Source organism: Acipenser ruthenus, chromosome 6 (genome assembly GCF_902713425.1).
Source record: "Acipenser ruthenus chromosome 6, fAciRut3.2 maternal haplotype, whole genome shotgun sequence".
NCBI classification, from domain to species: domain Eukaryota; kingdom Metazoa; phylum Chordata; class Actinopteri; order Acipenseriformes; family Acipenseridae; genus Acipenser; species Acipenser ruthenus.
Window position 1 is genome coordinate 23087744 of NC_081194.1, and position 24178 is coordinate 23111921.

The window sequence follows — 24178 nt, forward strand, 5'->3', positions numbered from 1 at the left end:
GAGATTGACATAATCCATGCTCAAAAAGTATGTGATTCCACAGTACCTGTAGAATGTCTTCTTGATTGTATAAGCAGGTTGGTTGTAATTTATTACCAGTCTCGGGTGTACTGTGCAGAATCTCTTGTGGCTGGAATAAATTGGACAATTTCTTATATTACTATGGATCACCTGTTACCTGAATACCTGTTACTGGGGACTTCTAACTCATGTTTTAATAAAACATGCATTGGCATTTGCCACAACCCGATATTCTTCATACTGTGAGTGTACTGTAAGAGAGTTGTGGTATCCTTCTTTTTTATGGTGCTACTGACACACCTGACCCGATAATTGTGAAAGTCAGTGGTAGTTGTATCTTCCAAACCTTTGTTATGTTAAGCCTTATTTGTTTTGTGATTTTGTGCTTCATTATTCAGGTTTTTAAATGTGTATTAAAAAAAAAAAAAATAAATGACTGTAGTGTTTTTGCCTTTTGGCAAGAAGGCAAAATCAAATGAGATTTAAGGAAGTTAAGAAAATAACCAACTTACTATAAACCCACCTGAAATTGTACTGAAGTGCAGAGCTGCAATTGCAGTTCACTGTAAAGACAAGCCTTAATGATCTCTTGCTTTTATAAATAGTTTTTTTAATTTAGCCTGACAAGTATAGCATCTATGTGGAAAATGTTCTTTAAAAGTAATCTCGCATCTCTCCTTATCGTCATACTGAAGAGCAGCCTCAGTACAGTGATTAATACAGTACACCCTCGCTATAATGAACCTGTTGGGGTCCAAGCCTTTTGTTAGTTATATTGAGGGTTTCGTTATAGCGCAAGGACAATCAAATTAACTAGCCTATAAACTGGCAGTAAATTAGTGAGATGAGATTGTGAATAAAAGTAGAATTACATGTACCTGTTCATCTCATGTATGCAGTATTCTGCCTTTGCTTTATCCTATTAGTTAAAGAATTAAAACGCAGTACAAAAAGCAAAAATCCCAAATGAAGCTGAACTTTTATTCAAAATCAATCTGACATGAATCGTTTCAAAGTGCACCAAATCTTAATCCAACATGCAAGCATCCCAAACTGCTCTTTTATTCCATATCACCCCAACCATGAAAAGTCTGACATGAAAAGTTAATCGGATCCTTTTTTTTTTTTTTTCTTTAATCAATTTTGCTTTACCGCATGGTTGCTGAACAAGCCAAAAAACTTTTTGACAACCTGTAATCACGACAGAGATATGCCTCCGGCACTCCTTTTTTCAAGCAATCAATATAGTTTCCGGCTTTGTTGCAACATAAAATCATTTTTGTTTCGGAGGCATAGTTACACAGTGCACGCTTTTTATTAAGACAAAAGAGTTCACTGCGGAGGTAGCATCCTGTGTGTACAGACCGGGATGTCGACAATGTGTGTTTATATGCTAAAACACAAACTAGCTTTTAAAGCATCCCTCCAGTGTTTATAATATATTTGTCTTTGACAACCAAAATGAATCATTCAAACAGGGCATGAAGTTAGCAGGTTTGGAAATAAATTCCTTTAGGGGATTTTCACCTCATAATGTTTGCTGCCCACCCACTGTCTCCGGTTCCTCCTTGGCTGTATCTTCACAGCGGGCAGCAAAGATGTTCCTCAAAGATATTCATACGTCACTACTTCCTGACCAGCCTCAAAACTGCCGGACTTAAAACTGACAAATCACAGAATAAAAAGCAGAAACATCAGGTTTGACCGCCGCAAGCTCCTTGTTTTTCAAAGAGCTTGGTTCAGTTGTCTTTTAAGCCTCTCTTAAACCAGGTGGAAATCCCTAATAGGCATCTCCAAAGACATTTAAAAACCAGAAGAAGGTTCTTCCACCAAGTTCTGTCCATGCAGTATAATCTGGATCAATCATGATGAGAAGCATAAAAGTGCTTTATTCCTACATTTTATTAATTGAACTTTGAGGGCATTAGAACTGGGTGACCAAGAACAGATCAGGAGGATCACAGCTGTGTCAATGACATGTTACGTTTCATTTATTTATTCATTTATTTATTTTTTAAATCCAGATTTAAAGTGTCACTGTAACTCTTTATACTCCCAAGTTTTTTTTTCTTCCCTTAAAACAAGCTGTCTCTTTAGCACAAAGTGAATAATTAAGCAGTACTCTTAATGGATTCTTAAACTTCTTGGGAGTCTTGCTTCGTTGCAGTTTTTTGAAGAGGAACATGCACAACACATCCTGCTTAAACAAAATCAAGGCATCTCGCCAACTGGGGGACAAATTATCCATTCTCTCTGTCTCGGCATCCATGCCAATACTTCTCACTTTGGGAAAGTGAAAAGCGTGACTGAGATCCTAATGCTTTCAGTGAATTAGCTCCCTGATATAAGGCTCTTTGAAATGATTGCTCATTTCAGTCTACTCTACTTTTTCACATGGTTTTTTTTTTTTTTTTTTTTTTTTTACCAATTCTACATAATTTGGTTTATATATATATATATATATATCTATATATATATATATATATATATATATATATATATATATATATATATATATATATATATATATATATGTATATATGTATACTGTATTTAAACTGCTGATGGCACGCTTTTGCTAATTGTAATGCGACAGAGTGGCCAAGGACAGTGTAAATGATCAGGCTGGAGTTTTGATTTACAGTTTTAAAACGTGTTAGTTTTATTTTTCCTACACTGTGGTGGCAGTAACCAATCACAGGGCAGAATTTCCAAGCATTGATATATATATGTGTGTGTGTGTGTGTGTGTATAATATATATATATATATATATATATATATATATATATATATATATATATATAAATAAAAATTCTGTCTCTTGAGATTTTCTAATGTACTTTACTTTCAAAGTACACTACAATCTGTAAATTTAATATACTTTTATGACTTGCATCCTACTGGTCAGGTTACTAAACATGAGACCCCATACAGATCACATACATTTAACACATACAGGACATGTAAGCACTGCTTTACCCCATGGTCTCAAACCTTTTGATGGTTGTTAAGACTTAATATTACAGGTCAAATAGCCATCCTGCTTTCAGATGATATACAGCTGCTGCAATATAGAAGTCTGCGTTTTTGCTGTACTTAAGGGCTTAACATACAAAAGTGGAGGTAATTTCCAGAATTACTGGGCAGTATTTAACATGCGATTTATAAAACTACTGCCTGGTTATTTTGCCAGTAATGGGTTTAGATGTGATTTACCGTCACGGATTGTTACCAAGAGATTGTATCTAACCAATTGTCAGGAGATATGCAAATGAGCCGTGTCCCCTAATTAAGATGTCACTGGCATACACCGTCTGTTTACACCGTCCCGTTATGGCTATGGAACATGTCTGGAGACAGACAGGTTGTCTGAAATATCGAGGTGCCAGGTTTAAAAAAATAAATAAAACTAAATAAACCGCACACACACACACACACGTCTTTTATAGTGCTCAGTTTATTAATTGCTACAGATCTATTAGGCTATATGCTAGCAACCTTTGGCTTACCTGATTGATCATGCTGTGGTATGTAGAACCTATATATCCTCTTTAAAGCACCAGGTGACACTTGAAATAATGCTGCAATTTACTTGACTGAGTACTCCTTATCTACTTGTTTTTATCTTCTTGGGAGACGTGTTATCACACAGCAGATTGATTTGGAAATGCATTGGGTTCAAAGCTTAGTTATCCATGGCCCTTAGGTGTGAGATCTTACTTTTTGGGAAAATCAACCAATTGAATATGGAACAGTATCTATAATTTCCATATAGAACAGTACATGCTATCTTTACCACATCATGCAGCACTGGAGTTATAGATCACAATGCTCTCTTGATTCAGTGAAGAGCATTGGCATGACCATTGTAGATATCTCCCTTCCCCTTAAAGGGAGACTCCTTCTTGTTAGCAGTGTCTGTTATCCCCCCCCCCCCCCCCCCCCCCATCTTATCCAGAGGAGTTACAATCCCCTGTCTGAAACTGGATAGATCTTTGAAGGGTACTGAAGAATAAGCTGAAGAGTCCTGCTGCTTTAGACAAAGTGTTTTGCACAAAAAATTCAGCAGCGTGAAACAGTACTAAAAATGAACAGTGCTAAATGAAGGGGATTATCTCGTAAATGTATTTATTTATTTTACCGTGTAGGTAAGGGCTTTTGTAAAATTGCATGCTTATATTGAACCCTGCTTAAATCAGCCACTTAACAAAACGAGCATCTAAAATGTCCATAGGTTCAGGACAAATATACATTAAAATATGGCTAAACTGTTTTTCAATATGTTTTTGTTTGTATAAAATGAGTTTAGTACAGATATGTGTGTCGAAATGTGTATTTCACAGACCCTGATTTAGCACTAATCTTGGACTACAGGTCCCTAATGTTACCTTATTAAGGTAATCCAAGACTAGCCCTTTTTTATCAGGGCCTAACATGAAAGCAGACACACAAATGTTTTAATAGTGCTGGCGATTTGCAAATATTTACACAATGCCGTGTACACAGACTTAATGCTTACTTCAAGTTTTAAGTTACAATTTAGCACTAAGCAAACAAATTTATGTTGACTTTTGCTTACAATCAAGCCACTCAAATATATTGATTTAGGTGTTTTTAGGTGACGTTGGAGGTTATAATTGTGACTAAAAGTTGTATTTACCAGCCCCCCCTCCACCTTCTTGCTACAGATTAGAGGCACATAATGTGACCATTGTAGCTGTAAGGTTGTTTAAATACAAATGAAAAATATATAATTTTATTGCAAACATACTAATAAGGGTGCAGCAAAAAGGCACCAGTTCTGTTTATTTGTATGTAATTGGAAAAATCCTTGATTTGAGTAAGACCTACTTGATGAGGGGGGGTGGGAATCAAAAACCAGCTATTGTAAATTTTAAAATTTCAGATTGTTAGACAGTCGCAGAAAGTTTCAAGGACAAACCCCGTTTATTGGTCCAATCAGTGCAACATTGACCTCAACTGTAGTTGTAGGATTGATTTCAATAGCCAGAACTGGAAAACCTCAGAGTGAGAGTGATAACAGTGTGCCGCTAAAAACTCAAGAGGGACCGTGCTTCAAGATGAGCTGTCATAAAAAGTGAAGATAGATTCAGAACAGGCGAACGGGAACAGAGGACCAAAAAGCGACTGTCAGATCAATGGAGGTACACCGCTGAGGCCAGAGAAGTGAGAGTACAGCAGAATTCCCAAACTGTTAGTATTAATTTAGTTCGGTGTTAAGCAAATATTGGAGGGCGTTCAGTGCTGAATAAAATCCCAATAATATTTTCAACATTTTACAAAAACATGTTTAATCTGTAATGGCCCTGGTTGTAGAAAACTATTGTAACCTACTAAAGATCTTCGTTAATAATTGCAGTTAATTCTTGCTGCCTGTCTAAAACAGTAACAATTCTGCTAGGGTTTTTTAGTCCTGCCTTTCCAGGAAGTAAATATTGTCTAGCAGGGGCAGTTAGGAGAATGGTGTCAGTTGGCAGTTTTTCAGAAGTGAGTGAGATAAAACAAGCTGAGGTAGAGTACCTTGTGGGAGGGAAGTTTAAATCAACAGTGACTGTTTGCTTGGCTGTGGGAGATTGGCTCCTGGGGAAGTGACCTTTTGGAACAGAATACAATGCAGGCAGTATTCAGGCTGCGGAAGTGGGATCAAATTGGAGGACATATGTTTTTTGTTAATGGGCATGGATTATGAAAATGATTTATTTTTTTTATTTTTTTTAAACAGTCCATATTTGTAATACGGTTACTTTTATTGGTAGTGGCTTCCAATTTTTGTTTCTCTGTTTTTCTCTTGTGTACTGACTGTGCTTCTTTTCTACCACTGAAACCTCTGCCAAAGTGATTTAAGTCTTGACTCCTGAAGGAAGGAGGTAATCAAAGCAGCAGTCGTTTGGAAGTTTGTAAAACTACATTACAAATGTATAAAGAACTGCACCATGCATTGCACATATTTCTATTAAAAGCACTATTTTTGTCATTCCATTAATCAAATTTAAGAACCTACTTTGTAATGTTTTCATGGATTCATTTTGCTTAATGATAATGATAATAATTCAATTGACTGTGTACCGTGGGTGATATTTTGGGGATTTTGTGTACTGTTCGCTAAAAACATTGGCCTACATTAGAAAATGGCCAGTAGTTCATGTGTTTTCTTTCTGAATGGTTGTGTGCCTTGTGTAGTGACAGGATGGTGCAGCTTTATGCCTTATTCTTACTGACACCTATCCGTGAAGTCTAGTTTCAGCAGGTAGTTAAGAGGCAAGGACCTAGAACGTTTTGCTGCCTGATATCTTTGGTCTATACGCAAGTTGTTTTTATCAGGATTTCTATTTAGGGTCTGGTGTGATCAGGAAGGTGAACTTGTGACCCTGTAGTGCACAAGGTCAAGATGAATGAGGAGACTGGTTTAGTTGTAGCTGTGTGGGATTGGCATGTTGCTGAAGGCATCCAAGTTACCAAAAAAGTGACAGTGGAATGATGCTGTTGTGGACATCTGGAGGGATTTCCACCGTGTGGTTTTACAAAACAGTTCATATTATTTTAGATCACACTTTACAAAACACATCCTTTATTCAGACACAAAGTGTGGCTTTGAAAGAAGTGGAATCTTTTTAGACTGGTTTGATATGAATCGCAGTATTTTGCACTGTGGCCAAGAAAGAAAAAAAAAACGCAGATCTATAATTTAGATCTTTAGCAAAACAATTGATGTGGAATGGAAGAGATCATCCTCAACACCTGTGAGGTGAGTAAGATGTTCCGTGGCAGAGCGCAAGATTAACTTGACAGATTGCAGCTCTTTTAAAATCGGGCAGGATTTTTTGGCCGGACTTTAGTTCTAAAGCGTCTAACTATTTTTTAGCCGTAATAACAAAGTGTGTAAGTCAAGAATGTTTTACAAAACGCTTGCAGCTTTTATTTTCATTTATTATAATTATGTGTTTGTGGCACTTGCTTTAAAACATGAACAATGATTAAATAGACTTATTCTTCAGCCAAAAGAATACAAATGTTTTAATATGGGATAAAACAAGTTTTGTTATGTTATGATTATTTTATTTCTCTCTGGAGAAGTCACCACAGTCAAAACACAATATTGTAGCCTACAGCTAAAGAACGGTATTTTTTCATTTTCATTGTAGTAAAGAACAGTTCCTATCCAGCTATTCATTCAGTTGAAGGGTTACTCAGACTTCAGATTACGTAGGACTGTTGTTTGCAATGAAAACAGGAACAGTATAAATGCACGCTAAGGGTTGGAGCTGTTCCCTCCCCCAAGAGGTCAACAGTATATCCTGGGAGGATGCAAAAATACATTATTGTCACGTGATCCTCTTTAGGGTTAACACAGGTGTCTGCGCAATTTTTTTTCCCCATATGTGCTTGTTAGGTGAGGTGACAATGGTGGAGGTATTGCATCGCTGTTTTTAAAAATAAACAGACCATCAACTGTTTGGAAAACCAGATGTTTAATAACAAAACATGCACAAACTTCTCACTTCATCCAATGCTTAAGACAAAACAGAGCTGCAATCTCTCACCGAACGCTAACTTTTGTCTTGTCATGTTCATGATAGAATGGCTTTATGAAGACGTTAACCAGAATTGCTGGAAAATGGGCATGTCTTTGTCAGTATTGCTGTTCAGTAATCCAAAACAAAGTTGTCCGCAAAATAGGTAGGCCTAGTTTTATCAAATTGTATAAATCCAGCTCTACGGAGGACAACTAATCTTTACTTGCATCCTTTGAAAAATGAAAAGAAAGTACATTAGCTCACAAGACCAACTTTTAAATGTAAAAGTAACCTGCTGCTTAGGAATACAGGTTTGATATACAGTGGTTTACAAAAAATATATAATTGTTGAGATATCATCATTTTGGATACAGCTGTGTACAGCATAGGCTACTGTGTAGTAGTTTGTAACTATTGTCAGAATTTTTTTATTTGAGGTTTTTAAAAGTTTCAGTACATTTTTTTTTCTACACTGTTCAAATAAAATACACACTATTAAAATAGTCTTTATATAATATTGCAAAACTGCTTACAATGAAACAAAATTCTTGTAGCTATACCACACAATTTTGATTTGCTCTGATTTTAACAAATGAACAATGGGTTTACCACAAACTTGAGTGAAGCATGCAGGTTGGCGTCAGGTTGGCGTTAACTTTGTCAATAAATCGGGAGTCACACGCATCTGTCCATGCACGCTAAGACGGTTATGCATTGCCCTCAAATGGAGCAACACTAATGAATTTAATATACAGCAGTGTCTCCTTAACTTTTTATAAAACAAAAAACAGGCAAGGTATTAAAGGCAAAACATGGAATGATGTGTTCTGTAGGCTACAGTACGTGTTGCATATTTACCATTGATTATTACAATGAGTTAATCTGTTAAGAAAACAATCCAGTTGTAACTCATTTTTGGGGACATTCTCCTATCATCTTCTGCGCTGTATTTGTACCTATCAGGTACTTAATTACTTAATTGACCATCTATTTCAATGAAACATGTAAAGGTCAATTTAGAACACGTGGTGGACTGCTCAATTTGATAATGAGTGACCAGGTTGGAAGATACTCTGGATTGAAAGAATCACAAGAGAGTACCAGTGAAGTACAGTACTGTAGCTCAGGCTGGAAGAGGAGATGTGAAAATCATATGCTGTTCCAGCGTCCCAAAACTTCTTCATGGCGCCATTGTTTATCCTGCCAGCTGGGAACTTTAATACTTTCCTTCAACTTTTTTTCCCTGTCACAGAAAGTGCTTGCGTTGTCACCGGTTCTGTCTACACCATGATGTATGACATTTAAATTGCACTTCGCTTGTTTGCCTAGCAGTGTTTTCAGTTGTGCAGTGATTACTGCTGGTTAGACTTTTGTTCTTCCAGTAGAGTTCATTTGTAGTGCATCCAGGTAATTTACTGTTTTATTGTCAAACCATATAACAGCATGAGGCTTTGGAATCAATCCTCAAACTGAAACTGTGGTGTATAACTAACTAGAAATGTCGTGGGGAAAAAAAAAATGAAAAAAACTGCACGATGGATTTATGCCCATTTATTTCAGTATTTACATTCTTTTAATTTAGTTTATCTTTTCCCCAATCGTTCAGACTCTGCAACCCTGAGTTTTTATAAAGTATTTTTGGTGACTGAAGTTGAAATGATAAAACACACAATTTTATTGAACTTCCTGACCCTCTTTGGCTTTTCAGCAGCCCATAAAGCCTTTGCATCTATCTGCATCCATAATGCTTCTCTTATTAGTGTGTGTGTGTTTGTTTGCGCTGAAGTCTCCAAAGAATTCACGCTTCAAACGTAATCAAGCAGCAGTTCTCTGGTGTTTTTCAAAGGAGAAGATCAACATTTCCTGTTGCCATACCCATTATGTTAACCCTCCACTCCATAAACAGCAAGCCCTTAGTGGGGATGTTGGCTGGCAGGGCTAAGCAGATTTGAGGCAGGGAGTGAAATTTAATAAGCCTGAAAATCACCCCCAGTCTGTAGGGACCAATGGACATGCTTTTGTCATTCAACCCAGGCAATAAGTTGGCATGCAGTGTAGCAGCAATTTAAACACTGGTCCTTTTTTTAAAAAAAAAACACACACACACAAGTAATCCTTGGTTTGCAATCCATGCTAAGGCAACAATTCTGAAAATGAACTTCTTAGAAATCATCATTTAATTGGTTTAAATGTGTGGACTGTATATGCCAAAGTGTTTGTTTTTTTCCCCACAGTCTTTCTAAACCAGACTCAATAGGTGCTGTAACTGTTCTAATGGTTGTAGTATGCAGTAGCTGATACATCATTGATGGGTCATTCCGTGTCAACTCAACCACAGCTTCCCACCTCAAGATTTAGATTTTGCTTATATTTTGTGTAGTGGAAGATACAGGTCCGGTATGAAACCAGGCCATATACGCAAGCTCAATGATGATTTGCTGAGATACACCCACCTTTTGTAGTAGTTTGAAACGCGTCTCATTTTGGAGTGATTTTGATGATCTAAAAATGACAGTAGCCCTATAAATTCTTCTGTACAGATAGCCAGGTAGCCTAGGTCTTTTGCAGAATCCATGCAAAAGTACCAAGGCTTTAGTATGTCTGTGTTGCTGGCAGCCTTAAAATTGTCCAATTGTCAAATTCCTGAGTGAACATTTTTGTTATAAAAATACAAAAGCTTAATTTTTGTGAGTTTTTAAGAATGGACAAGAAAATGAGAGAACCTCGAGGGATGATACAGTCTGGTTACACTGGAATCTACTCTTCTTCCTGCTTCACAGATGGAAATCAGATTGGCTTTCTTTCCTTGGGAGAGTCTCTTATATTGTTCCTTTTTCTCACCTGTTGCCAGTAAAAGTAAACCCTTATGAATACAGGTACCAACTTGAAGCTCTTGGGAAAGAAACTCTTTTCCATCTGTGCTTTTTTGTTATGATGCAGTAAGGTATCTATTTTTAATAGTAGGTTTTGGAATATATTTGAATCCACCTTGCATTGAAGTTTCTTTTGATGCTCAAATATAAGTGATACGTTTCTTTTGATGATAACATATTAGTGATACGTTTCTTTTGATGCTCAGTATACTTTATACAGTATGTAAATGGGTAGCTCAAGTAAGCACCAGAGATATTGCCTCCAGGCCAAAATATTATCATTGTCAGGTTCTTGGTGATATTCAAAATGCACCCAAGAGTTGAAGTGACCATTAAGATAAACATAGCTCCGTGCAGGTAACATTTTTCGGATCATACAACAGTTTAGTTTTTTCATATTTTTTTATATAATCCTCACATCCTCCTAAACTCAGAGGAGAGGTATATTGCTGCATTAAATTCCAGCGTCCCTTTTTTGGGCTCGGTAAATCAATGCATGACGGGACAAAGCCTTTTTGTTACTCGGTTAGGGGAATGAAGTTCTTCAATTTACAGAATTCTGTGCACACCCTTTCTGTCTGTCTGCCTGTCTGTCTGTCTGTCTCTCTCTGTTCTGGTGGGTTATAAGCAGACTGCTCTTTAAATGTGTGAGTTTGCCCGTTTTGTAAGCACATGCACAGTGTGAATGGTTCAGGTGACTGCCAGCTGTTTCTCAAACAGCAAATATATACTTAAGACAGACAATGGGTTTGCTTTATTGAACAACAGATGATGAGAGCAGCAGTCGGCACTATTGTAAGTGACTGGAACCCCCATATTGCTTATTCTAACTTGGCATTCCAGTGCTTCATTCCAGTTTTGCATATTCTAGTGTCGATTCTTTGTCACAATGGAGTTTCAGTACACATTATAATTATTTTTCCAATACGAGAGCTGGTTGCAGAACTTGGGAGGAGTCTTGATTCAAACTCTGGATTTCCATTTATTTATGTTGATGTAACTCTAGTCACCTTTTATTGTCTAGACTACATGGCAGATAGACAGAGGTCTCCATCTAACCAAACCGGTGAAGCTGATGGACAAACTAAAGCTGTGCATACAATCTGGAATACAGGAATATTGTTGTATGATAAACTACAACATTTGTACACAGTGTTTTGAAGGGTTTTTTGGTCTATATATACCACAGTTTACAGCAACTATACTTGCCTTAATCAACCCAAAAACCCAACCTAAGCCTACTCATACTGCAGCACTTCAGATTTCAAATAGCTAGAATGCCCCAGGCTTCCATATCTGAAGTAACATCATGTATTGCGTGAAGACAGTACTGACTGCTGCCCTGTGTCTTTATTTGCATTTCACTGCTAGGTTGGAACAGAGACAGAAAAACAGTCTAAGTCAGGGTCAGGTCATGAGGCATTACATTCCAAGTCACTTTTAATGGGTTGCAGCCGTCAACTGCAATTGTGGCATTTTGAAAGAAAAGACATTGGGGCAAGTTCCATGGAAAAAGGAAAATAAATAAGTTTCACCATTTCTCACTATTGTGGTAGTACTTTCGGGTAGTGTGTGTTTCCATGTAGTTTTCTTTTAGTCAGATAAATTCTCCTTCCAAATGCAAATAACCCAATTAATATTAAAATATGGTAGGGTATTTAAATGTTTCTGTCTGACTTCCAATTTGGCCTTGCGCGACTACTGATATCGTACTGCTTTCTTAAACTGGGTTTCCACAAACTTTTTAGGATGTGTTGAAGTACTGCAAGCAGCCTGCCTCATTTGGCCACCAATAAAAATGTATAAATAAAATAATAATTATCCAAAGCAACAGAGGCTAGGGGTGAACATCTCATCTGAAGGATGTACGTCTTTTATACAGAACCGTAGCTTCAGCAAATCTGATCCTTATAGTCTACAAACTGAATACCGGAACAGCATTCCGGCTCAACTGCACCACTGACTACAATGTAGTATGACTCCGTCTGAGAGATGATATTTTTACATGTCCAATGGGTCCCTTGATCTATTCAGATATGACAGATTCTCCTGGAGTCCCTGCACTGGTTGCCTGTCAGGTTTCATGTTGATTTTAAAATTTGACTTCTTACTTTTAAGGTTTTAGTTTGGCTCCACAGTATTTATCTGATCTCTTATCAGTCTACACCCCATCATGCAACCTTCGCTCAACTGATCTTGGATTGTTATGTGTTCCCTGTGTTCACAAACGTTCTATGGGTGACAGGGCTTTTTGTTGTTATGCCCCAAAACTTCGGAACACCATTCCTAAAGAGATTGAGTGTGTTTGTTTATTTACAGAATTCCTTGTCCACAGTAAATTGGATCTGAACATTTTATAGCTGTTGGGATACTAAGCTTGTACACTAGAGTAAAGTTTGTTTCATTTTATGAGGAACAACGTACAGAAGATGCACACAGAAGCCTTTAAATGACCGTTGTAAGTTTTCTAGTTTTAAAATATTACAGCAATAACTGGTCCTGTTTGTGTTAAATGCATACTCAACTATTCAGGCTAAGATGTAGAAGGGGGTTGCATTCCTGTTGTATAAAGAGTAGGTACTTGGTGTTTGCGTTGTCCTCTGAGGGGGGGTGGACTCGGGAACTGTATAAAGAGTAGGTACTTGGTGTTTGTGTTGTCCTCTGAATGGTGAAGCTGGTGAAGATAAAACCGTACTATAGGACATTAAAGGGATAGACTTGTATTGCACTAAAAATGATGTATTATTTACCTTTATTATATTTATCGAATGTCAAGTCATACATTTCTTGGTGAAGCAGTTTTTTTGGAACCACATTATTTAACAAATAAAATCAGACAGTATGACTTTTTGTAAAAACTGAGGGCCTTGCAAGGCACCAATCAACAATTTTTTGGCACATTAAACACAAGGTTACATTTTTCTGTACTTCTGCAATTACTTTCGTTTGCAAAAGGAACTCCAGGCCAATCCATAATGAACATAATTATTTTGCAGAATGAACTGCCTTTGTTAGTTATAGAGAACAAAGAACTGTGGGAATTGTGATTTGGCTGATGTTATTATGGGTAATTGTTTCTAAGTGGATATTAAAATAATTTACCTGTATCTAATGGCTACCGTAGCCTTTGTTTGAACAGTAACTCATTGATTGATCTTATCATCAGTCCAATCTAACAAAGGAATGCACTGTCTGCAGCAAGATCTCCACACTTTAAAAACAGCCAGACACTCAGATCTGGTGTCTGTGTAACTGAGCCACCATTAATTGCTCCTCCATTCTACTTTCTATTAAAATGGGAGCAGCTTCGGGTTCAATCTATAGAGCATTTTGTGGTGGACGTATCGCTGAATTATGTGTGCGTTGAGCCTGGACAAATAATTTCATTGAAGATTTTTGTGACTGTATTCATTTGTTAAATCGGTTAGCAAAATTCCAGTTAAAGACTGACTGTACTGCATGTCAGTCTGCAGTAGGGAATAAAGTGGGACTGCAGTGAAACAAAGGCATTTTATTTAAAGCAACTAGTTTAAGATACAATCTGATTTTTTTTTTTTTTTTTTTTTTAATACAGAACAGTCCTAAACAAACATGTGGTGTCAATATAAAACAAAGCAAGCAAATAAAACTAAAAAAAGAAGCAGAATGCTGAAGATATGAGGAATACAACTGAATTCCATCAAAACAAGGTTCTTCTATTTGCTCATGTTTTCTCCCTGTTACTGTGTGGAGAAAAGTACAGTACAGTAAAAAGGAGTCTGTACATAACTGGCTTGCATTCAGTACAGTGCAAACACAAGAGGCTATGGCTAAGTTTGCTGCACCTGCATATACTGTGGATCAGTTATTTCAATGCATTCACAACATCACCAGGACCACCCTGGCTCCAGAGTGATATGTCTTGTTCATACCTTTTCAGTCTGCACTATCTCAATTGGTTACTTTTTATCACAGAACTTCTACAAAGTCAATTTAGCCTATTTTCTTTAACTAGAACAAATATCTTAAGGAAGGACAATCTGTGCTAATGTATACATACTGTATTGCATAGTTTTTGTACAATATACCAGCACTACAGTAAATGTTCATACAGTATATTACACGTTTACATTTTTCCTGTTTGGTAAGGGCATTTGGTAAGGGCATTCCTGAGGCGATGGTAATTTACGGTAGGACTGCATTACTGCCTACTAGCCTACTGTGAAATCTAGTCTGATCGGGGGTTATTTAAAATTGTTCAATATACTATATTGGCTGAGCTGTTAAAGCTTATATTTTGGGAACTGATAGATTACATTTGTATAATTGGTATTAACAGTATAATATGCTGTTCTACATGCAGTGGTTGAAGGTCATGGTGGCCTACGTTTTTTGGTACTGACACTTAAATGGTATTCCTTTATTACTGTATTTTTAAAATTATTTTTACATCCCTGATGACTTCAGTTGATTTGTATTACAGATATTTTAAAGTGAATAGAAACCACAACAGAGCTGTTGTTCTTGTGCTGGTGTACTGTAGCCTTAAATTGCATCTTAAAATCAAACTGTTAATTTACACATACATAACTTTCTATTGCTTAATTAAATATAAAACTATTACAACTATTGTATGTTCCTTCGAGCCCAGAATGCTGCTGTTCTCAAGGATGTATGATTTATAGTATGTACCAACATGCCTATTCTGTGACCCACTAGGCACAGTTGTTTTTCTTTTTGGGTGAAAAATCCTGAATAACCAAAAATGTTTACAGTACCTTCAAAATGTTGAGCTGAGTTTTTCAGAGAAGTGCTGCCAAATTTTCTGTAATAGAAGATTACAACAGACACTTGTTTCTACAAGGCTAGAGGCAAGCTAATCCTCTGGAGAAATCGTTGGTCTGGAAGCTGTTCAGGACCATGTTTTCAGTAGGATTTTTGCAATGGAAGTCATGTTCTTCTGCATTGGGAAGTTCAACAAAAATGTAATGCAATCAAATAAATAACCTAACCCCCCACCAGGAAATAACAGAACAGTTTCAATTGTAAATTTGGTTTGCTTAGAAATAGACTATTCATTATGATTCAAGGTAAGGCCAGACAAAAGCACAAAAGAAGTCCACCAGTGACACAGAATAGACAGACAGAGCAGTGAGAGAAATGAATCATAGAGCTTAAGCTTAGACAAATAATTACAATGTACGAGGAGAGCGGTTCTTCACCTCTTATCTCAGTCAGAGGCCCTGAATGAGTCCATCAAACCAAGTTCAAATCCATCATTTCATGGGTTACTGACAGGCTTTTGTGTTTCCTGCATAAGCGTCTGGATACAAACCCAGCAAGGGATTCCTTTCACCACTGTTTTTTTTAAATTTGAATTTGGATTTGTAATGTAATAGTTTCTGAGTGAGAAGGAAATGCCCTGATTGATATCAGTCTGCCGGCAAAATGCATGGCAGAGCTATTTTACTCTTAACAATGAGGTTATCCTTTTTTTTTTGCGTCCTATCAATACAGAAAAGACAGATTCATGGATTTTCAGTGTCCAAAATGTGTGTGACTGAGTTAGCAGTTAACAATCAATATTTGGATAGGTGGTACCAAATTAATACTGCCCCATTCATTTCAGCTGAATGAATACATTTTTTGAAGATCCTGTCGACCAACAATTGGAATAAGTCAGAAACTTTTGTAAGGTAAAGTGTTAGCAGCTGTTGTTTAATGCACTTGGCCTCCAGAACAACTTTTGGGCCCTGATTCTCTTGTAAAATTGAAGATGGGAAGCATCCGAAAAGCACAAAACAATACTGCCTATTACATTTGTATGGAGTAAAGTGAGAATGATATACAAGTGTCAGAAATGTGTATGTAGGACTACACCACCATTAACAAGTCTTCTGCTTGACACTACTGTGTCTGGGAACTTCAACACATCTACCCAAATTCTGTCCCAAGATGCAGCCTTTCTCTGTTGTGATGGTCACTTATTTATGGTTGGGAAGACAAAAACATCAGATTCCCTGAGGTTATGCCATTGATGATGTTGAAATAAGAGCTGGTGTCAAGTACAGTCTGGAACTAAGGATTTCACATTGATGCCACAATAAGGAGTCCTCTGTTAGCGTTTTTAATTCCCTGTACTCTCCAAGATGCACACAGCAGTGCTGTGCTTCAAAACTAAAGGGTCTGTGATTTTTAAAGAAATTGAAAAGGTTACTTTCCTTCTACGCCTTTTTAAATAGTCTTTTTGAATAGGAATAGAAAGGCAGTTACAAGAAAGTACACCATTATAATTCTCTCCCAGGGGGTCAAGCATTGAATGGTATTTAATGAGGAGGATTATAATAGGATTTAATGCAGTGGGGTCTAAGACATAATAATGTTATATTACCAGTTGGATTTTAACAGAGTGTCTTAATGCAAGAGCGGAGTCTTTCTGTGTGCACTTGAGTTGCAACAAATGCCTAATGTGAACTTAATCCAGTTAGTAATGCAGTGGTTCTAGGCTACTTCTGTATGACACACAAATGTAAGCACTCTAAGTACTAGAGTACCAAGTGTTACAGGTATGTTTACTGTCATTTATTTATGGTTAGTCTACTTACATTGCTTTGCTACTGTAAAACAAACAAGTTTGGAATAATACAAACATGTAATTGTCATTATCAATACCCAAATCCTTATGAAAAAAACAGTAGACAGTTATTTTGTACTTATTATGTTGTACAGTTTATTTGAACCTTGAGGCATTGACAATGACAAACCAAAAATCTATATTGACAGCCACATTTTTTTTATTGTGTGATTTTAACCTTCATGTTGACATTGATTCTGATTCTAACTCCTTTGAATTTTTGATACCACTGGATTCTTTAGATTATTTCATGCATAATTTCTCGTGGTTGAGCTGTTAAGAACGTCCTAACCCTAGCTCCTACCATTTCTGATCATCTTGCCATTCTTTTTGAGGTGAATCTGCCAGTATCTACAAAGACTGTGGACTGTACAATCCTGTGTAATTAATTCAACTGCTGTTAAGCTTTCTGATGTATTGAGCGCATTAGTCTTTGACCCCATTCGCACTTGTGATTTAAGGCGGCCCAGGGCTGCTTCAGGGCCGCCTTTTCTCATATGTGAACGCTCCACAAAAGAAAAGGCCTGCAATCCAGGACCTTTACATATGTATGAACGCAAAGCAGACTTAGGCCGCCTTTTTGTATCACATTACCAATTTCATTTTCCTATAACACAGAGAAATGCAAATTTACTATCGTTCTATCGTGCTATCGTTCCATTAAAAAAAAAAAACGTAAGCAGTTCGCCACATTTTAGGCCTGCTTTTCAGTCACATATGTGAACGCAAATGTGAACGGGGTTGCAGACCTAAATATGGTGTGAACTGGGTCCTTGTCAGTAGATGAGCAGGTTAATACCTACAACACCACCTTGACTGGTATCTTAGATGTTGTAGCGCCAATCAAAACTCGGAGAGTGTCTTTTAAAAAAAGCTCACCGTGGTTTAATGATACAACTCATAAGATGAAATATGAGGGTCGTAAACTAGAACTGAGATGGCGGGAATCTAAACTGCACGTTCATTACATCGCATGGAAGAGCCACCTGGTTAAATATAGGAAGGGTCTGGAGTTGGCTAGATCATCATCATATTATTCTAATTTAATTGAAGCAAATAAAAATAACCCGAGATTTATTTTTGCTATCCGAGATAATTTATCTTTGATTACCTTGCAGGAACTGACAGAGCTAGTTCAGATATGAGAGCTACTACATGCTCTCTTGATCCTATTCCTACAAAACTATAAAAAGATGTTCTCTGTGTTAATACCCACATTAAAAAAATTATAAATGGTTCACTTTCCTTCGGTATAGTTCCCTCATCACTTAAGGTAGCTGTGGTAAAGCCTATGCTTAAGAAACACAATTTGGACCCTAAAGTCCTCAATAACTATAGGCCAATCTCCAGCCTACCATTCTTAGATAAGGTTCTAGAGAGTGTTGTTGCAATTCAATTACAAACATTTTCTAACTCTTAATGGTATATTCGAGAACTTTCAGTCTGGTTTTCGTGCTGCACATAGCACCGAGACGGCCCTTGTCAGAGTTGTGAATGATCTGCTGATAAGCTCTGACTCGGGCTTTCCATCAGTTTTAATTCTTCTAGATCTAAGTGCTGCCTTTGATACTGTAGACCATTCCATCCGACTGAATCATCTTGAAAGCACAGCAGGACTGTCTAGCCTTGTCCTATCCTGGTTCAAATCCTATCTTTCTGATAGGTTTCAGTTTGTCTCTATTGGGGAGGTCAAATCAGCATTATCAGAAGTTGTCTGTGGTGTTCCACAGGGCTCCTTTCTAGGTCACCTTGCTGTTTTCATTATATATGCTGCCGTTAAGTGACATTATCCACAGACACGGAGTGAACTTCCATTGCTATGCTGATGGTACCCAGCTGTATTTGTCTTTAAAGCCAGTAATTTCCTATGCCTGGGTGTTATTAGCTACTTGCCTTAAAGATGTCACAGAATTTTCTAATGTTGAATTCAGATAAAACAGAGGTTATGCTAGTGGGCTCACAGAACCAACTAAAAGGAAATGTGGGATGACATGAGCTTGATCCTTGCAGTCTCTCATCAAAACTTAAACTAGAAATTAAGAGTTTGGGGGTCCTCTTTGATCCTGATCTATCATTTGAGACTCATATTAGGGACGTTTTTACCATTTGAGAAATATAGCCAAACTTAGACCAAATATTTAGGGCTACTGGTTTTCCACGATCGCGGAGTCACAGACGGAATCGCGGAATTAGGCACTGGGAACGGAATTGGAATTTTGGGAATGGAATTCTGCTTTGCAACTGCACCTTAGAAAAAAAAAATGCGCACAAACAAAAAACAGCAGGCTTTTACTGCTGTTATTCTCCTATAAAAAATAACTACCCAGAAGCCCAGCGATGACGCTTGTATAAAACATTTTTGTATGTTTATTTGGATCATTGGGTAACGAGAAAATAAGTGGTTTTGTGGGCGTTACGCTGATGGACTGTCTGTCTCCTGTGTGCTGTGTGAGTCGAGTTGTTTAGAAAAGCAACTAGCTGTTTTGTGAGTTCTATTCTGTGGAATAATTTGAGTTGTATATACAGAAAAGTGAAGAGTAACTGAAAAAATGATCACCCCCCCCCCCCCCTCCAAATTAACCCCCCCAAAAAAAAAAAAAAACTTGAGTTTTTGTATTCATTTATTTAGTTATTATCGCAAATCTGTTACTCCGTCACCCGCTCAACACAAGGAAACGATACGGTGGTTGAGGTGAAACCTTTAGTTTTATAATTTATTATTTCTAATTTATCATTAACGCCTTAATAATAATAATACTACATACTCAGAGTGATTTTATTTATTTATTTATTTATTTATGTATTTATTTATACTAGTGTTGCTAGAACTCTAGCTCTCTCTACTCTAGCTACTGTAGTAAGAACAGAAAATGGTGAAAATTGTAGATTCAACAATGAGTGGACCAATAAATACTTATTTATTTTACCAACTGTACCGAATGCAAAGCCAGTGTGTTTATTGTGCAATGAATGTGTGTCAGTAGTTAAGGAATACAATATGAAAAGGCATTTTGAAACCAAACAAGGAGCTTTTGGAAATACGTATCCAGAGGGCACAGTAGTTAGAAGCTCAAAAGTAGAAGCGCTGATCTCTTCTTAACAGTTATACTATTAATATGTCACATACATTTAAAAATGTTTGTAATGATACTCTGTTAAATTCTCACGCTGTTCTATTATTAAAGTACTATTTATATGACAATGTGTAAGTCTTGTTCAATATATGAATATTAAGTTATGTAATATTTCTTATTGCTTAAATATGTGCAGAGTAAAATACTCTGCCTGCCTACTCCTAACTTTTTTCCAATCTGGCCCCCTTAAATTTAAAAAAACTAGTTGAAGAGCCCTGCTCTACCTAAGGCAACTCTATCTGTCCAGGGTATACGAGAAACACATGCAAGCAGTTTTACAGCAAATACAGCATAAACCAGTCTGCATTGTTGCAGATTAAACTACAGATGGGAGAGATACGTGTCCTGAACATTGTATTTAATTTGTAATTTTATGAACATTGTATATTTTTGTTATAATGCCCCTCGTTTTCGACTAGTCTGTATATTCTAATGGCAGCAATAAGCTGTTTTTTCGAAACACCTTTGTTGACCAGACCTACAGCATGTTGTTACTAGTGGACTGCTTCAAGAAAGATTTTTCCTGAAAACTACAGTATCTCAGGAACTTAAATAATAAAAAAAAAGAATTCAATAGATTTTTAATGTAAAAATGTTATTTATGTTCAAAGTACATTGTTAATTCTTAATAAATTGGTAAAAACGGAATTGGTCATTTTGAAAAACGGAATTGGTTCTTTTGAAAAATGGAATTTGCCATTCCCAAGAATGGAAAATCAAGAGCCCTACTTATTTCTGTATCTGATGCTGAGAGACTAACGCATACCTTTGTTTCATCTACAATTGATTATTGTAATACACTTTTTTTTCTGGTGTCCCAAAACGTGTGGTATCCCGCTTGCAGCTTGTTCAGAATACCGCTGCTAGAATTCTCACTAAAATCAGGAAAAGTGAACATATTACCCCCATTTTGGCCTCTTTACACTGGCTCCCTGTGCAGTATAGAATTGATTTTAAGAGTTTGCTGTTAACTTACAAGGCCCTGAATAGATTAACACCTAGTTATTTGCAGGAGTTACTGACCCGTATCTTCCAAACCACACTCTGAAATCACAGGATGCAGGGCTGCTGGTTATTACTAGGGTCAACAAAAGCAACACAGGAGGTAGGGCTTTTTCTTGTAGAGCTCCTAAATTATGGAATGCTCTGCCTTCGTTTGTCAGCGAAGCTGGGACTGTTACAGTTTTCAAGTCAAGACTAAAAACACACTTTTATAAAATGGCTTTCTTATCTTAGTGGGTTTTAATGTAACTTTAAAATTGCTGCTTTTGTATTATGTGCATACTGTTATTTAAGTATGTTATTTAAATGGTCTGATAATGGCAGTTGTATGTGTGACATGCTATACAAATGTACTGTGGTTTGTTCTTTTTTCTGTTATGTACTGTACAGTGCTTTGCGATACTTTTGTATAAAAAGCATGATATAAATGCAATAAATAAATATTACAATCTGTTCTATGCTGGAACGAGACAAAAGAAAACAAGTTTACAGTTTTAATAACCTGGAAACAAATGCATACTTTTTAAATCTATGCATCATATCAGATTATTGAATTGTACCAATTGTAATGGTGTAAGTAGCTTTAAAAAATAAATAACAAGGGTGGTAGGGCTTTGTTAAATAAAGGCCTTAAAGCCTTTAGGAGTTATTACTGCATGTGCACAGTGTCGTGACAACTGTTTTAATTCATACCCTAATATTGGTACTCGCACACTGTACAGTAGACTACAGCTGGTGTGTTTCCAGTATCTAATTCCACCTTCCCAACCTGTGGCCTGTGAGCAAATCCTAGGTGGCCTCTGAAGAATTCCCGAAATTAGCCAACTGCTCTTATTTATTCAAACAAATCTCAGCCATTAATCTGATACATTGCAGGTAAGACAGCATCTCAACAGACAAACTGCTAGAATTAATCATTCATTGTACTTGAAAAACGTCCAACCTCTTACTTGCAGCCCTCTTTATAGATTCTTTGCGGGTTGAAAATGAATGCTAGTTCATAGTAGAGTACAGTAAGATGTTGATTTTATTTTGTCTCTGGCTTTGACAAAAGAAGGATCAAAACGTGAGATGGAAAAGTAAAAAACAGAGGGGTGTTTGGACAGAAATGCGTTTTTTCCAATGAGAACCTCTAGACCTCCGCGCACAATCCCCCACCATGGGCTGGCAGATGGATTGTCCTAGCAGCTTCGTTGAATGAATCTGAGTGGTGGAGGTGGAAGCCGTCGGGGTCCGTTGCTACTGGTCCTTGTAAATGGCCTGCTCCCTATGGGATGCTCCTTTTTGTGCTTTTTACTTGTGCAGCCAAGCAGGACAAAGATGAGTGCAGGATTCCGAGATCTTCCTCCCCTGATTTATTATTCATACAGAACAGAGTAGTGCAGCGTGGGCTGGCTGAGGAACGGCACACTCTGAGAACGATGCCGGTGAGAGGGATCAGCCTGTGGAGCTTCAGGAGGAGGAGAAGTCCATACTCAGGTACTGCTCGCCTTTTGGCTTGTTTGTAATTTTCTGTCTGGCATTTTATGCAAAATTCAAACCTGGGGCTCATTAGGAGACTTTTTATAGCTGAGTTACGGTTGTAAATATTTTTTGGGGTAAAGTTCTCTTAAAACAGCACCCTTTCCACTTTGAACTTTTTATGCTGCTATTAACTAAGAAGTTACTGTATATGTTACCTGAGTGCAGATTTAAAAAAAAGAAAAATTAAATACACAGTATTGTATGGATACTGACTGTATTAATTTACAGTGCCCTTCTGTGGTAGAACTGACTATATAAAGAAGTACATGTTTTCATAGAATGTTGTAGTTACTTTAAAAGGCCATTTTGTTAATGTACTAGTATGAGGTACAAACCCCTTAAAATAATGTGTGGGTCTAACAATAGATGTACAGGTCATTGATGCAGTGTCCTTACGCAGCACCCTGGACAGCCTTGATCCCTGTTTACAAACTCATGAACACATGGACTGTTCTGTGTGAAAGGTGCTGGGTTTATCGCCACAGCAGCACAGTCACAGTGCAATCATCCACACTGACGCTGCCCCCTCTACTGTGCCTTGACCCTGCCCTGGAGGCAGTCCGAGGTTAGTTCATTCTCAATGCCCTGCCGATAACTCGCAACCCTTGAAAGATTGCTGCCAAAAGATGCCAATTAGACAGTGATTTCTGACTACTCTGCGTCATGTAGGAAAAGGCCCCCAGCAGCAATCAGATATAAATTACTTTTGAATCACTATGGACTTGAGCTAAATAGTATGTGGCAACCTGGAGGTGAAGTATTCCGTCTGGCAATCCACTGAGCCTCCCAGCATTCTCTTTGAAAGGAATTTCCATTGATGCTTGTCCAGTCCACAGCTGAGCAAGTTGCTATCAGCCTTTTACCCATTTCTCTTCTTTAAAATATAACAATTGTTTGAGACAAGTAACCAAAGGCATTTCATTATACTCTTTATAAATATGTTTATTATTCTTCATTACTGGGTTGATAAATCATCTGTCCTGTAATCCTCCTGAGGTGTGAAACTAGATCTGCTGCACAACCCTGGCTTTGTATAAAGTAATTGTTCAAATGGTGCCGAAATCGCTTCTCTGTTGATCTGAAAACAAGAGGGAGCATTCCATTGTGTGGGAGGTCATGTTCTGCCATTGTTTCAGCACACAAGGCTTTGACCCCTCACTCAACCTCAGATCATTTAAATACAGCCTGCCTTAATAATTACTGAAGAAGTTTCGACTGCTTTTGCTCGGTTAAGAACTTTTAAATTTCTAATTACTGGCATTACTAACTGGTGTACAGTTCTTCAGAAAGACAAATTTTGCTGAAGACAATTTGAAGATTATTTCTTGCTTACCCAGGGTCCTCTTTAGTGTAAATGTCTTTTTTTTTCAAACTGAGAAATACAGAAGATGCAGTACATTCTTCTCTACTTAATGATGCCACAACATACAATATTAAACCGAATAGAATAGCAAACTATTCCAAGTACAGTATTT

The 24178-nt window shown here is 37.2% G+C and overlaps 1 protein-coding gene across 5 annotated transcripts in view; it reads left to right on the forward strand.

Annotated features, from left to right (window-relative positions):
* The window catches only part of LOC117411250 (NHS-like protein 1), a 130205-nt gene that overhangs the window by 12459 nt on the left and 93568 nt on the right, over window positions 1–24178 (forward strand). The window contains exon 1 of one of the 5 annotated variants that reach the window (XM_059025245.1): window positions 22510–22658. The exons of the other annotated variants lie outside the window; for them this stretch is intronic. Coding sequence (XP_058881228.1) covers window positions 22601–22658 — 58 coding nt within the window. The 5' untranslated portion in view covers window positions 22510–22600. Of the gene's footprint in view, window positions 1–22509; window positions 22659–24178 lie in introns of those variants that run through there. 5 annotated transcript variants of the gene reach the window in all.